Source organism: Pinus tabuliformis, chromosome 3_2, assembly GCF_031772625.1.
Source record: "Pinus tabuliformis cultivar Carrire ecotype Pingquan chromosome 3_2, CPIR1, whole genome shotgun sequence".
NCBI lineage: Eukaryota > Viridiplantae > Streptophyta > Pinopsida > Pinales > Pinaceae > Pinus > Pinus tabuliformis.
This window is the reverse complement of record NC_142302.1, coordinates 1,110,326,530-1,110,342,842: the sequence shown is the minus strand read 5'-3', so window position 1 is coordinate 1,110,342,842 and position 16,313 is coordinate 1,110,326,530. Positions and strand designations below refer to the sequence as shown.

Genomic DNA, 16,313 nt, shown 5'->3' with positions numbered 1-16,313 from the left:
TTTGAAGCCTTTTCCTGCAGCTATAACAGAGTCCCACATAGCTTGCTAATAAGGTGAGCGAGCAACATTAAATGGGATATCTGAATCATACCACCATCTAGCAATGTATTGATGAGAAGTTTCTTTGCATTGTTTTTTTCCAATGTTGATCCAAAGTGGGTTGACGACTTGGCTGGGAGGAAGTGGGATTAGAAGAGGCAATGTTGGCAAAAAATGAGAAAATAAATTGGATGTTTGTTCTCTTTGTTCCTTTTGATGATTGGCCACAAGAAGGATGAAGATAGTGAAAGGGGTCATTGGTGGAAGGGATAGAAGTTGAGCCTTGAATCTCATAATCATCATACCCACTCTCTTTCATGGCTTCTAATAATTCCCTCTTCCTTGCAATGTCATCTTGGATGGCCCTCTCCCTAGCCTTATCCTCATAAAACTTTTCAAGCTTGGAAATGTATTCTACCCTAATAGGACCTAACACTACATTTGGTGCATCACATGGCTTTACTTGGCCTCTTACACGAACCAAGTGTTGTTTCAATCTAAGAATCCCCCCACCTCCAATAGATTTATGGCATAATTTGCATATCATTTTTCCATCAATTACATCACAATGAGCCCAGGCACTGTCCTTTCCTTTTGGAACCATGTTTGCTTGAAATAATTACAATTTGCAAAAGAAATCTGCCATTTAAAAACAAAAATTGCAGCTAAGCAACATGGAAAACCAAAGCTAAATTTAGGAAAATAAATGCACATGCAAGCTACAAATTTTGATAGCATAGAACTAGAGATTTGATAGCATAGATGATAGAAGTGTGAAGTTTATAAATTTATAACACAAAAAAATTGATTCATGGACAGCAGTCAAATGAGGAATTTTCAAGTGAAAAGCCTTACCTGGAAATGCAAACTAGCTTCCTTAGCCTCCTCTTGAACATGCCAACTCCACTGACAGCGACAAACTATCTCAAAATAGCTCCAACTCCAACTCCAAGATGACTCTTCAAGCTCCCAAACACTCATAAACACTCCAAATCAGATGTGTGAGACAAATGAGAGGGAGAGGGGCCTCTTAAAGGCTCGAAGAGGGTGTTTTTGGAGGGAAAGCACCCTTAGTTTCCCTCCAAAACCCCAAAACCTCATTGAAAAAGCCGTTCTGGGGGGCCTCGGTGGGCATGGCCAGTAACAGGTCGGTTTAGGACAGAACCAGCTAGTTTGCTACAAACCGGCTGGTTCCATCCTAAACCGGCCGGTTAGGACCGGCTAGTTTGCTACAAACCGGCTGGTTCCATCCTAAACCGGCCGGTTAGGACCGTCTAGGGCCCATTTCTTGCCATCCAGCCTCCTAAACCGGGTTTTTTCTCCAGTCCCAACTAGTGGGCTTACTAACCGGCCAGTTAGACCGGTAACCAATTAGCTAGGCCAGTTTTTAAAACTATGAGTACCACACATTCCCGAGAAGGAAACGGCAAATGAGATGTGGGAGGCCCTAAAAAAATTGTACCAGCATACTTCTGTGCAGAGAAGAATGTTACTAGAGAATTAGTTGAGCGCATATCAGATGAAGAAGGAAGAACCGATTGACACCTTCCTTGGAGGACTGAATGAGATCCGAGATCAGTTGACTGCTATAGAAGCCACGCCGGATCAGGAATTGATGGTGAGAACAACCCTGAATGTTGTCTCAGAAGACTGTGAGGTATTTGTCCAGAGTATACTAGGCAGAGGGACACTTCCACCTCGGAATAAGATGTGGGTGGCTCTTCGCTAAGAAGAGATCAGACGGCAGTCAAAGGTTGGAAGCAGCGGCAAGGGGATCATAGTCAAGCAGAAGGAGGAGGATGTTTCCCTAGCATCTGAGGGAAAGCAATAAAAGCGGGAGAAAAAGGATCTCTCCAAGATCAAGTGCTTCTACTATGGGGAGCTGGGTCATTATGTGACCCAGTGTCCAAGGAAGAAGAGTAAGGGAAAGTCTTTCAAGACTAAGGCAGCAACAACAAGGGCATAGAAGGAAGTATTGACAGACGATGACTGTGCCATGAGTGCACACGCACCACTTGAGCGGAAGTAGGGAGACATCGAGTTGTAGTCAGGCAAACTATAGGTGATGAGGGTCAGGATCCTCGAGGTACCCTGCCTCTTGGATTAGACCTTGCTACGAGAGCCCCGAAGAGGAGCAGCAAGACTGGCTGATGTGAGTACAGACAGATGCGGATGGAACGACAGAGAGAGCTATAGTGCAGGAGTCCCGAGACAGCGCAAGGCTAGCAAGCTGCAACAGTGCAGAGGCACAGGAGTGTTGCACCAATGCAGGATGGCATAGAGAGGTGTGCAACAATGCGAGATGCACGGAGTTGTTGCAACAGCGCAGAGGTCAGAGAGGGAGCACTTGTCAGCGACAAAGGGAGCTTCAGCATCAGCGGGTATCTCTGGCCCAACAAAGAACTCAGAGTTGGGACATCAGTTACTTACTTCTCAGTAACTGAGTTGCAGTGCAGCAGTGGGCAACACGATGCAGCATGATGAGAGGGGTTGCAGTGTAGATGCAATGTTGGGAGAAAGGACTAGTAGCAGCACGAATGTAGAGGGAGTTGTCGTACAGATGCAGCAGTGGCAGTGGCAAAACCATGGACAGCAGTACAGGATACAGCAGTGTAGAGGATGGTGGGCAGCAGGCCTAGCATTAGCACAAGGACCGATGTCGGATGATTAGAGTAATACTCAGTGAGGAGTATTGCTAGAGCATAGTCCTTGCTAAGAGGGAGTGTTGATTTTGGTAACATCAGATGTGCTCTAGCCACGAAATTTGGTTGAGAGGTTGGGGCACATGAGATCTCCAATACCCAGAAAGCGTTTGCGCAGATTCTAAACAGTTCATGAGATATTAAAATAATTAGTATTTTTAGTGGAGTCCCTAAGTCTAAACTTAGGGAAATTAAAATATTAATGTGGATTAATAAAAAATTATGTTAAAATGGTCCAAAATACATGGATCAAGCCAGAACTAATCTTAGCCGTCAACGAGAAAACTATAAGAGGAGGCTTGAGGATCACTTGGAGAACACACAAGATGATCAGTCATTCTATTCTCTAGAGCGGGGTTTGCTAAGAGAGATAGAATCAATGATCGAAGTTGCAACTGAGGGGCATTGAGTACAAAGAGACAAAGAGGCAGAAATAGTGACGGGAGAGTAGCGCAGAAGCCAGAGAGAGTGATGCAGTAGCAGCCAAGGCTCACGCAGAGGCAGCCAGGAGTTGCGCAGTGCTTCAGATAGGTCAGCGCTGGTGACGCAAAGGGCCAAAAAGCTGACACAAGGCCTCCAAAGGCTGACGCAAGGCCAGTGTTGGGACGAGAGAGACTGACGCAATCCAGAAAGTCAGATGTTGGGGTTTCTGGGACAGATTGGAGCTGAGGAGCTGTCAGAGGTTTTATCTGGTGTTTCAACCGGGACATTTGTCTCAAACTGAGAGGTACTACTGCCAAGGAAATTTTCTTTTGAGTAAGCCGGATTTGGCACCCAGATTGTACTCTGAAATTGCTTAAAAAGAAAACCCTCAGATAGCTGCCTCGATTTTCCTGCATTGGGTTTTCCCGGGGACATTGGTCCAAAAATAATGGTGTCATTTGGTGTGATTGTTTTTGTTTCCTTCAATTGCTATTCTGTAATATGTTGAGCATGCACTAGTGTTTTTTTCAGTATTTACAGTGTAAATAACTTGTTAAGTAACGGAACAAGTAGGTAGGAATAAATAAGTAAAGTGCATAGAGGGTTTCTAACTGGTAGATTTAGAAACTTCAACAACCACCACGAGAATCAATCATATGCTTCAGCTTCCAGGTTGTTGGATGCGATCATGACTTTCTCCTATTCACCTATTGGCAGGTTTGCTCCGAAGATGGCGTCCATTTTATTTACCCACACAATGGCATCTTTATGGTCTTTACCATCATACTTGGGTAATTCCCTTTTAATACTGTGGAAGTTTCTTTTCGGGAAATTTTGTATAGTACTGACTTCCCTAGAACTGTATATGCAATATTCGTGGGACTTCGCGCATTGCCGAGAACTCTGTTGATTCGGGGTAGCATCGAATGTGCTCTAGCCATGAAAATTGGTGGAGAGGCTAAAGCATATGGGATCTCCAAGACCCAAAAATAGTTTGAACAAATTGTACCCGTTTGGGAGATATTAAAATAATTAATATTTTTAATGGAGTTCCTAAGTCTAAACTTAGGATAAATAAAATATTAATGGGTATTAATATAAAATTGGGTTAGAAGGTTCCAAAAGTAATGGATCAAGCCAAATCTAATCTTAGCCATTGATTAGAGATTTAATCTCGGTTGTTGAAGGACCAACAAGAAAAGTATAAGAGGAAGCTTGAGGGTCAGTTGGAAGATCCACGAGAGTGATCAATCATTCGATTTGCTAGAGCGTGGTTGCTAAGCAAAGTCGAATTAGTGATCAGTAGCGAGGGGCAGTGAGTACTGGACAGAGAGGCAGAGACAGTGCCGAGAGACCAGCGCAGAGGTAGAGAGCAAGGAGCAGCAACCAGAACAGGGCACGCAGAGCCTAGCAAAGATAGTGCAGAGACCAGAGGGACTGCATCATCCACGCAAAGAGCAGTTGGAGTGACGCAAAGGGTCCCAAAGGCTATGCAGTGCCTTAGAGGGTTGACGCAGAGGCCAAAAGGGCCAGCGCAATGCTTCAGTTGTGCTGGAGAGAGTTTCGTGGGACAGGTTTTCTAAATACCCGTTTCCGAATATAGAGGTATTGTTGCCATGTATTTTTCTCTTTCGGGTGAGCCGGTTAGGCACCCAGTTGTACTCAAAGAAATACTGCTTAATGATAAACCCTCTGAATAGATGCACCGATTTTCCTGCATTGGGTTTTTCCGGGGAAAATTGTACAAAAACAACAGTGTCACTTGTGTGCTTGTTTTCTTTCAGTTGATGATCTGTAGATGTTGTGACTGTATTGTGTTTATTTTTGTATTTAAATGTTTTAAATAACTTGTTCAAAATTTACAAGTAGAAGAAATAATCCAGCAGAATACAGATTAATTTTCTAACGGGTAGACTTAGAAAATTCAACATGGTATCAAAGCGTGGTTGCAGATCATAGGAGAGTTGAAGGCATCAGCTAAGCAAAGCATTTGCAGCAAAATCAGTTGTCTCGAGCGACAATGATCCTTGCAAAAGCAACAAAGGAAGGGTTGACGCAAAGAGACTACGTCATCAGTTCGGGCCAAAGAAACGCTAGCACAGAGGCTGAGGAGGGCAGAGAGAGGCTCACGTAGAGCCACACAAAGACCAGGAGGGTTGACGCAGTGGCTGAGGGAGTTATTTTTGTTGTAGCTAGGATTGCGCAGAGCCGAAAGGCTCAGTACTTTAGTTGCTGGGGCGAAGGAAGCGGTGGGTAGTTTGCTAGAGCGAAGCTAGTGGGATATTGTGGTCAGAACAGTACCTAACAAGGCAAGAACAAGGTAGAGAGAGTTGCTGCCAAGGCAGATTTCTAGCCAAGGAATTTGGATCAGTGTTGCAGCTGCACAGACGATCAGAGAGGAGCAACTTGACAGTTGGCAGAAGGATTTCCAAGAGGGAAATCGGGACTTAGAGAGAGTCCAGAAGAGAACTTCCAGACAGGAAGTAGAGAGACTCGGAGGAGTCAAACCGAGAACTTCCAAACGAGAAGTATAGAGACTCAGCAGGAGTCGAACCGAGAACTTCCAGGCGGGAAGTAGAGAGACTCAGAGGAGTTGATAGAGAAGAGAAAAGAGATGGTCGTGAATGGGTTGAGGGATCAGGTAAGGCTGGATGGAGCGTCCAACTTTGTGGTTTGGAAGGCCAGGATCCTGTCCATTCTAGACAAACATTGTATCAAGGGCTTCACCTTGAGAGTAATGGCTATCCCAATTGACCCGATAGTTAATGAAAGCTACGAGGAGGCAATGGCTAAGGCGAAGTGCATCATCCTTGATGGGGTCAAGGATCATGTGGTCCAACATATTGCTAAGAAGGAAACGGCAAAGAAGATGTGGGACACTTTGAATACATTGTACCAGCATACTTCCATGCAGAGGAAGATGCTCTTGGAGAATCAACTAAGGTTGTACCAGATGCAGAAGGGAGAGCAGATAAATCTCTTCCTCGATCAGTTGAAGGAGATCCGTGACCAACTAACTTCCATAGGGGCCATGTCGGATCAAGAGTTGATGGTAAGGACCGCATGGTAAGGACCGCACTTAACGCAGTCTCTGAGGAGTGGGAGACATTTGCCCAGAGCATACTAGGCAGGCCGAGTCTTCCAGATTGGGAAGAACTATGGGTGGCTCTTCTTTAAGAAGAGATCAGATGACTGACCAAGACGAAGAGTAGCAGCAAAGGGGTCAGCATCAAGAAGGAAGAGGAAGAGGATGTAGCTCTAGCATCTGCGAGAAAGCAAGAGAAGAGGAAGAAGAAGGACCTCTCCAAGGTCAAGTGCTTCCATTGTGGGGAACTGGGTCACTATGCGAACCAGTGTCCGAGGAAGAAGAGGAAGGGAGAGGCTTCTGACTCGAAGGCAACACCAGCAAGGGCGGAGAAAGAAGTCGAGGAGGATGACGATTGTGCCATGAGTGCTCATGTGCTACTTGAGAAGAAGTGGGGAGACATTGAGCTGTAGTCAGACGGACTACACACGATGAGGGGCAGGATCCTTGAGGTACCCAACCTCTTGGATTATACCTTGCTACGGGAGCCCCGAAGAGGAGTAGTAGGACTGGCGGATACAGGTAGAGATGGATGCAGATGAAGCGGCAGAGAGTACTACAGTGCAGAAGTCCCAGGGCAGCGCGAGGCTAGCAGGTTGCAACAGCGCGAGAGGCACGGGAGTGTTGCAACAGTGTAGGATGGCACAGAGAGGTATGCAACGATGCGAGATGCAGGTAGTTGTTGCAGTAGTGCAGAGGTCAGTAGAGGGAGCACTTATTAGCGGCAAAGAGAGCTTTAGCATCGGGAGTGTTTATAACCTGATAGTGATGTCAGAGTTGGGTGGATCAGTTACTTACTTCTTACTAACTAAGTTGCAGTGCAGATGTAGTGCTGGGAGGATGGACCGACAGTAGCACGGATGCAGAGGGAGTTGCTGTATGGATGTAGTAATGGCAGTGGCATGGCCATGATCAGTAGTACAAGATGCGGAAGTGCAGAGGATGTTTGGCGGGGAGGCCTAGCATCAACACAGGGACTGGTGCGGGGAGGCCTAGCATCAACACAGGGACTGGTGCCAGATAATCAGGGTAATGCTCAGTGAGGAGAATTACTAGAGCATAGTCCTCGCTAAGAGGGCGTGTAGATTTGGGGTAGCACTGGATGTGCTCTAGCCATGAAAATTGGTGGAGAGGCTAAAGCACATGGGATCTCCAAGACCCAGAAATGGTTTGGACAGATTGTACTCGGTTTGGGAGATATTAAAATAATTAATATTTTTAATAGAGTTCCTAAGTCTAAACTTAGGAAAAATAAAATATTAATGGGTATTAACATATAATTGGGTTAGAAGGTTCCAAAAGTTATGGATCAAACCAAAATTTAATCTTAGTCGTTGTTTAGAGATTTAATCTCGACCGTTGAAGGACCAACAAGAAAAGTATAAGAGAAGGCTTGAGGGTCAGTTGGAAGATACACCAGAGTGACTAGTCATTCGATTTGCTAGAGCGGGATTGTTAAGCAAAGTCGAATCAGTGATCAGCAATGAGGGGCAACAAGCATTGGACAAAGAGGCAGAGGCAGTGCTGAGAGACCAACGCAGAGGCAGAAAGCGAGAAGCAGCAACCAAAGCAAGCCACGCAGAGCCCAACAGAGACAGTGCAAAGGCCAGAGGGATTGCATCATCCACGCAGAGAGCACTTGGAGTGACGCAGAGGGTCCCAGAGGCTGCGCAGTGCCTCAAAGTGCTAACGCAGACGGGTTTGGGGCTCACACAGAGGCCAGAAGGGCCAGCACAGTGCTTTAGTTGTGCTGGAGAGGGTTTCGTGGGATAGGTTCTCTGAATACCTGTTTCCGAATATAGAGGTATTACTGCCGTATATTTTTCTATGTCGGGTGAGCCAGTTAGGCACCTAGTTGTACTCAAGGAAATACTGCATAATAATAAACCCTCTGAATAGCTGCATCGGTTTTCCCGCATTCGGTTTTTCCGGAGACAATTGTCCAAAAATAACGATGTCACTTGTGTGCTTGTTTCTTTCAATTGATGATCTGTAGATGTTGTGACTGTATTGTGTTTATTTCAGTATTTAAATGTTTTAAATAACTTGTTCAGAATTTACAAGTAGAAGAAATAAATCAGCAGAATACAGATTAATTTTCTAACGGATAGACTTAGAAAATTCAATAAACTCGTGACTTGGAAAAACTTTGCCTTCTGGCGTCTGGGGGCTTTGTGGTGACTCTTGTGTGCTTAAGGGATTACAGGGTGGATTGACTTAGCAAGCTAAAGATGCCAAAAATAGATGCCCAATATTTCCAAAAATAGAACAAAATTCCATAAATTGGAAATTTCAGTTTTTGGCCCTTGTTAAGTATTTGATTCAGAAAATTTCAGTTTTTGGCCCTTGTTAAGTATTTCATCCAGAAATTTCAGATCTGTAGAAAATTTTAGTTATGCAGAAAAATCCAGCAAGATTAAATATTAGATCTAGGGAAAAACTCGAATACCTAGGAGGCCAAAATTTGTGAAAATGAAGATTTTGCAATTTTAAATGACTTTGACCATTTAGTTTATGATTTTAAGGCCTAATTATTAGTAATTTGCATGTTGTAATAAAATTGCAGAAAACAAGGGTTTGGAAGTCGAACCCTAAGCCCAAGGCCTTAAAGAACCCACCAATGAAAATCGATGAAACTTTGGGATCACTTGCCGCTGGAAAATTAAGAAGTTTGAGACGTTAATCCTACAAAACCGCCAAGTATTTAGCTTTAAAACTTCGGCTTAGGGTTTCGGGTCAATTTTGAGGCAAAAGATGCCAAGAATTGGAGAACATGGCTAAGTGAGAGAAGAGCTAGATCTAGGCCCTTGAGGGTAAGACCTAGTCTCTAGACAATTTGGTTAGTGTTCTTAATGATTTGGCCAAGGGCCAGAAGGTGATGAAGGCGTTGATGGGGAAATTTGCCAATAACGCATTGGGAGAACAGCAAAAGAAGGATCCCATTAGCGGTGAAGGATCTAGCAATGGAGAAATCAGCCATGCACACACAACTATGCAAAGCCACCCACATCTATAAAACAAGACACCTCGACCCACTATGCCACAATTTTTAGAAAAGGAACAGCAAGCAAAATGGTGCAAGATGACCATGATTTTTAATAGTGGTGTGCATGTCAATTTGATTGCATAATTGCACTCCGCACCTATAATCGAATCCACTGAGCATAGTTTCATAGACGTAAACCCTCTGCGCTAGATCTTCTCTACAAAATCCGATCTACCTCTGGAAATCCTTTCCGGCAAACTCAATGCTTGCTTCTTCTCACTGAGACAACTCGCACTTTCTCCAAATCACCTCCCTAGACTAGAAATCGAACTATTGTCTCTATAATTCGTGTTGCCTAGTTGGCATGCATGGATCTACTCTTCAGTGCACCGATCTCCCTTTCATCTTCACCAAGCTCACTGTAGAGCTACTCTGATACCATGTGAAATTTCCACAAATTGCAACTACTAGAAATTTATCTCCTAACTTATGTAGTTTATTTGTATTATGTTAATTATTAATATAAATATAGATAAACTCACACTACAATTCTTCACAAATAAAATATCTTGTGGAAAATAAAATACTCGAATTGAGAAAATAACGCAGACACACAATAAATCTAACACTGTTATTTTTGGACAATTGTCCCTGGAAAAATCTAGAATGGAAAACCAGTTCAGCGGATGAGGGTTTTATTATTATAAATTCTTTAGCAAATTAGAGAGTACAATGATTTGTTTTCCTAACACTGGCAAAGCTCTGGAAAATTTTCTCCACTACTCCAACTGCGAAATCAATCTGGAAACTCAACATTTCCTTTGCAAAATTCAACTCGGCCTCCTCCAGTAATTTGCACTCCCTCCCACTCTGTGCACTAGCAACTAGAAATGTGCACTAGCAACTCAACTGGAATTCGAGCTATTACTGGAATGTTGTTCCTATAACCCTTTCATCTGCCTACAACTCACACTAGGCAACTCGCTCTTCCTTAGGAACCTATTCCTAACAACTGGAAATTGATCTGTTGCCCAGATCTATGGACTGGATGATTTGCACAGCCTCTGCAGAATAAATTCAGCCTTCTCTCCAACTCTGAGAATACCAGAAATCTCTTTGGAAATCTCCCCTGGAAATCTTCTCTCCAATTTCTACTAAAACCCTTACTACCAGTGTCTCCTTAGTTTCAACTACGCCCTTGCTGAATCATTGTCACTGGGTAGTCGAACTGCTCAATTCTCTTGTGTGTCTGATCTGTCTTCTTTGAACCCCATCGACCTACTCTTATAATCTTTTGTTGGGCAACCAATGGCCATGATCACATCTCAATCAATGGCTATGATCATGTTGACTCCATCAATTCACTTTTCCAGAAGTCTAGAGAAAAAAACAATTTCACTCTATTCTAATTAAATTAGCCAGTTTTCCTAAGACATAGGGATTATTTAATTATTGCCTAATTAATCTAATTGACATGTTTCTAAGACTTTTCTCATGAAACCTTTTATGGGTTTTGGAGATCTCGTGTTCCTTAGTATCTTAAACACCATACAGACTAGAATACCTATCCGTTGCTACCAAAAACTAACATGGACCAAATATGGTGGAGCATGAGCTTTGCCTATGGTTTTATGGGATGACTCTATCATGCCCAACAAAAAGGGTGTTTTTGAGTTAATTGATATGACGACTCAAAGGAGTATTCTGTCAGCTAAGTTGGTGGTTAAGTGTTTGGAGTAGACCCCCCTTGGCAAGTCCTTTTGAGACCTCAATCACTTTCGTTGCAACACGTTGCTAAAATCATAAGGCCCTTGGATGTTTATGATATCATTTCAACTCCTCAAAATTTTCAGAAAGATTAATATTTCATGTTCAAAATTATCTAGTCATCATGGAGAAACATGGCTAGTTTGGTAAGGTGGCAAATATCAAGCAGGTTGCAATTTTGCTAGAAGGCCATTTTGAAGTTGGAAGGTGCTAGGTGCTTGTGTTTGTTGATCTCCCTCATTTTCAAGCACAACAATAGAATAAGAAAAGAGAATATTTTGTAGAGGGTTTTGTAGAATGCTAGATCTCGCTCTTGGAAGGACTATCGTTCCTTAGCTCATGTATATGCCCTGTCTTTTTCTAATTGACCTACTATTATAGAGATCGTTGGTCTCATCCCATAGGAAGATCTCTTCAAAATGAACATAAATATGTCGAGGCCCTTTTGGTGTGATTGGGAGTGGAATTTTGGGTGTCCCTTGGTCAGTTATGATTCTAGTAGATTGTACTCCACTCTTTATCATTGAAATCATCGGGGTCATATGTTTAATGGGTAGTGGGTGTCCTCCAATGCCAAGAATCAATGGATCCATAGATTGTATAGTGTGTGGTCAATGAGGGTGTCTTAAAAGCTCCAATTATTTGCTTTGTTGGTATTTTTTGGGATCATCCTTCCAAGGCCCACTTGGCTATGAGTGGCTTCATGGATGGGCTTTGCCCTTCCTATATTAGGCATACACAGTGAAGCATTTATTTTGGGATTCTCCTTTGGCAAGGTCATGTTGGGAGCATTTTCAAATAGAATTATCCACTATTCTTCAAGAGTAGCGACATTGGCATGTAGTGTTGTTTGATCACTCTCAATCTATGGTCTATTATTCATTTAATAGTATTTGGCACTGCTTGGGAATTTGTGCCTCATTTGTTCTTTAGAAGCTTCAATGCAAATATGTTTTCAAGAATGCGGTTAGCTCTTTGTCTGCCTTTTGTCTTTTGTGAAGAGAAAAGGTACCTATGTAGCTATTGACAAAAGGTTGATCAAGGATGCAAAGTTGTTAGACTCTATTGCCTATTCAAATTTTTTTGTTGTTCTCATTTCTTTAAAGAAAAGGATGTAAATAATGTTGCATATACCCTTTGTGTTTTGGTCCTCTCTTGATGTAAATACTTTTCATAAATATATGAACTATTTTACAAAAGAAAAAGTTGGCACTTCTAGCATATGTTAAGAAAGGGGGCCATTCTAAAATTTTGGCCCATCAATATACTTCTTGCTGCAGATCTTTTCTTTATGTGTATAATAAGAGATGTGCTTTCAAGAAAAGATAAGAAAAAATAAAAGGAATGATATGTATACATGTAAATGTACATAGCATGACAATCAGACAAGACAAAATGACACCTAGCCATCATTTGCAAAAGAAAAAACATAGAAGTTAAAAAACAATAATACATCTAAAAATATTTACCGGTAGATTTTGATTGAGCTTCAGATAATAAGCGTTCTACAAGCTTGACATCAACTCCTTTTGTCAATACCTATGAAAAGTATACACAATCTATTGAAATATCACCCTTGATAGTTCAAATCAGAGAGACAAAATATGAAATATAAACACCATTTACCAACTAGAAAGAAATTTTACTCAAAAAACATTAGTTCCTTCACTTTTGTAGGCAGCTTATATAATATCAAGATTTTAGATGTTCATTAATATGTCCTTTTCAAAGAGATTACGCTTGACTTTACCCCAACATATGATCTCTCATTTGCAGCAAGGGACTGGAGAGCTTTCTGGCCCTTGTCAGTTGACAGCAATCCCTGTCAGAAGCATATGGGTGTACTTAATACTAACATACCAAACTAGGATGTGACTAAATTATACACAAATAAAATTGTTTCCAAAATAATGTCAAATTGTTTGTTTTCTAGAGATAAACCCATTGATTACAACAAAATAAAGAAAACAAATCAGATGCTGTATATGACATATGATATGCTGCCTACCGAACCACAAAAGAGGTATTACAAAATTAGTCATGCATGCAAACACACTTTTACATCAAGTCCTTCAATAAACTAACCACCTGCTGTTTTGTCAGATATGGTATGTGACACGGTGGTACTTACCATTCCCATAAAATATGACATGCAAATTTGTCTACTCATATCTTCTAACATAAACTACGCTACATAATGAATGTTGATAATGACATATGCACTTGTGAGATTAAAGTTTTTGATAACTCACCTGAGAAATTTGAGATCTGTTATAGACAGCTCCTACAATCTTTACCTCGGGCACAAGGTAGTGCCTCATCTTTTACAAAGTATTCCATTTCCTTAGCTTGAAAATGACAGTGGGAGACAGCGCAAAGAGAGATGCAGCCGTCATGCAGGCTGCAGAGGGATGCAGAGCCACTTAGAGCCACGCTGAGCCACACAGAGTGACGCAGGAGTGGGAGCAGGGTCTCCAAAGTGTCAGAAAGTCTCAAAGGGAAAGTCTCAGGTGTTTTCTTTCAATTTCTTTGTAAAACCATTCCTTGTAAAAGAAATTGCTGCTAAAGATTAATAAAGCCTTCATCTGTTGCACCGGTTTTCCCACATTGGGTTATTCCGGGGACAAATGTCCAAAAACAATTCTATTGATGTGATTGGTTCTTGTGCATGTATTTTTCTCTAGGTAATTGTGTGATAACTGCAATACAATTTATTTTAATATTTGCTAAAGGGATTTCGTAAATAACTTATTGTGAATAATAGGTAGGTGAAATAAATCAGTTGCTGCAGTAGAATTTTAGTTTAGTAATTTTTACATGGTATCAGAGCAGAGATGTGGCAACAGGAGAGGGAAATCAACTATAGGTCAAGAGCATGATGCAGAAGCATCCACTCAAGAGGACTCATGCAAATTTCCAGAAGCATGCACAAGCGACATGAATTAAGATTATTCTATGTTAGCTTCCATATTGGTAGAAGAAGCCATTTTCTTAGCAAGCTCTGCCTCCTCTGAGGTTTGGTATATAGACAGTGGAGCTTCCTGGCATATGACAAGAATCCGAGAATGTTTTTCAGATTATCAAGAAGAAAGAATGAATTTTCAGATCACCATGGGAAATAAGGCAAAATCTACTCTAGTAGGAAGAGGTATTGTGGTCTTTTGAACCGAACCAGGAGAGCGGCTTCGAGCAACCAATGTGTTGCATGTGCCAGGATTGGGGATGAACTTACTCTCTGTATCTCAACTTCAAAACAAGGGCGATGACGTTTTCTTCATTAAGGAGAAAGTATATGTCAAACACCAGAGTTGGAAAAAGAAGGCCCAAATTGGAATCAAAAGTAACAGGTTGTACAGGTTGTAGCTAGAATCACCAATGGCACTGATAGGCAGTAATGGAGACAAAGATTTGAATGAACTATGGCACAGCAAGATGAGACACTTACACCATGGAGCTTTGAGAATTCTCAGGAAAACAATATCAGGAGTTCCAAAACTAAGTACCGAACGAGATGATGTATGCAAAGGGTGTGCTTTGGGCAAGTATGCCAAAACAACATTTTCCAGAAGTAACAATAGGGCTAAGAGTGTGCTAGGATTGATACGCTCAGAAATTTGCGGACCGATGTCCACAAAAGCTCTTAGTCGTGCCGAATACATCGTCACCTTCATCGATGACCATTTCAGAAAGACTTGGATGTACTTTCTGAAAACCAAGGATGAGGTTTTGGTCAATTCAAAGAGTTCAAAGCTCTAATGGAGAATCTGACAGGAAAGAAGATAAAAGTGTTGCACTCAGACAATGGTGAAGTGTATGTTGACAAGGACTTCACCGATTTTTGCACTAAGGAAGGCATCAAAAGAGAGTGGACAACTCCCTACAATCCGGAGTAGAATGGAGTAGCAGAAAGGAAAAACGGGACTATTGTGGAAGCAGCTAGGGCAATGTTGTATGATCAAGATATGCCTAAATTTTTGTGGGAAGAAGCATGCAACACTGCAGTTTATGTCCAGAACAAGACTCCACATAGGGCATTGGGAAAAATAACTCTGGAGAAGGTCTTCACAGGGAAGACACCTGAAATCAGTCATTTCAATATATTTGGGAGTTTAGTGTATTGTCGTATACCCAAAAAAAAGAGAAAGAAATTAGATCAAACTGTTGAAAAAGGATATCTTGTAGGATATAGCGAGAATGTTAAGGCATATAGAGTCTATCTTCCAGGGAGTAGGAAGATAGTAGTTCGGTGAGATGTAAAGTTCATGGAAGACAGAGCTTTCAAGAAATCCCGAGAAATGCCTTCCAAGGAGCAATCGGAAGACGAGTCTTTCATCAAACCTCTTCGACCAGCGGAAACTAGTACTAGAAATTCTCTTGAAGTCAAAGCTTCAAAACAGGAGGAATCTCAAGAAGAGGAAGAGTTGATAGATGTGCCTACTACCAGTGGAAGAACGAGCTGGGAACTCCAACGGATTCTACGAGATGCAGAGGACTTCATTGGTGCACCCAAGAATAATAAAAGGGAGCGAAGATAGCCAAACAAATACCAAGCCTTAGTAGCTCGGGTTGGGGAACCTTCTAGTTTTCAGGAGGTCGTTCAGCATCAAGTATGGGTAGATGATATGGTGGAGGAATACAGCTCTACAATGGTCAATGATGTCTGCGAAGTGGTACGTAGGCTTCAGGATATAACAGTGGTAGGTTCGAGATGGATCTACAAGGTCAAATATGCTACAGACGGTAGTGTGGAGAAATACAAAGCCAAGTTTGTGGCTAAGGGGTATGCTCAGAAGGAAGGGATAGACTACGAAGAAACATTTGCCCCAATAGCCATGTATACTTCTATTAGAACCGTGGTATCTCTTTCAGCACAGATGGGGTGGAAGATTCATCAGATGGATGTCAAGACAACATTCTTGAATGGGGTAATAGAAAAGGAAATATACATTGAATAGCCAGAAGGTTTTGAGACACGTGAGAAGAAATCTCATGTATGCAGATTAAAGAAAGCCTTGTATGGGCTTAAACAGGCACCTGGAGAATGTTGATTTGGCGTAGCATCGAATGTGCTCTAGCCACGAAATTTGGTGGAGAGGTTGGGGCACATGAGATCTCCAATACCCAGAAAGGGTTTGGGCAGATTCTAAACAAATCAGGAGATATTAAAATAATTAAGATTTTTAATGGAGTCCCTAAGTCTAAACCTAGGGAAAATAAAATATTAATGTGTATTAATATGAATCTGTGTTAGAATGGTCCCAAAGACATAGATCAAGCCAGATCTAATCTTAGCCGTTGATTAGGGACTTAA

General features: G+C 41.9%; 1 protein-coding gene across 6 annotated transcripts in view; it reads right to left on the bottom strand.

Annotated features, from left to right (window-relative positions):
• The window catches only part of ATM (Serine/Threonine-kinase ATM-like protein), a 533,430-nt gene that overhangs the window by 265,477 nt on the left and 251,640 nt on the right, over positions 1-16,313 (bottom strand). For all 6 annotated transcript variants that reach the window (XM_089417581.1, XM_089417585.1, XM_089417584.1 and 3 more), the window contains 2 exons: positions 12,753-12,824; positions 12,472-12,541 (listed from right to left, as the gene is read on the bottom strand). In XM_089417581.1, coding sequence (XP_089273707.1) covers positions 12,472-12,541; positions 12,753-12,824 — 142 coding nt within the window. The remainder of the gene's footprint in view (positions 1-12,471; positions 12,542-12,752; positions 12,825-16,313) is intronic.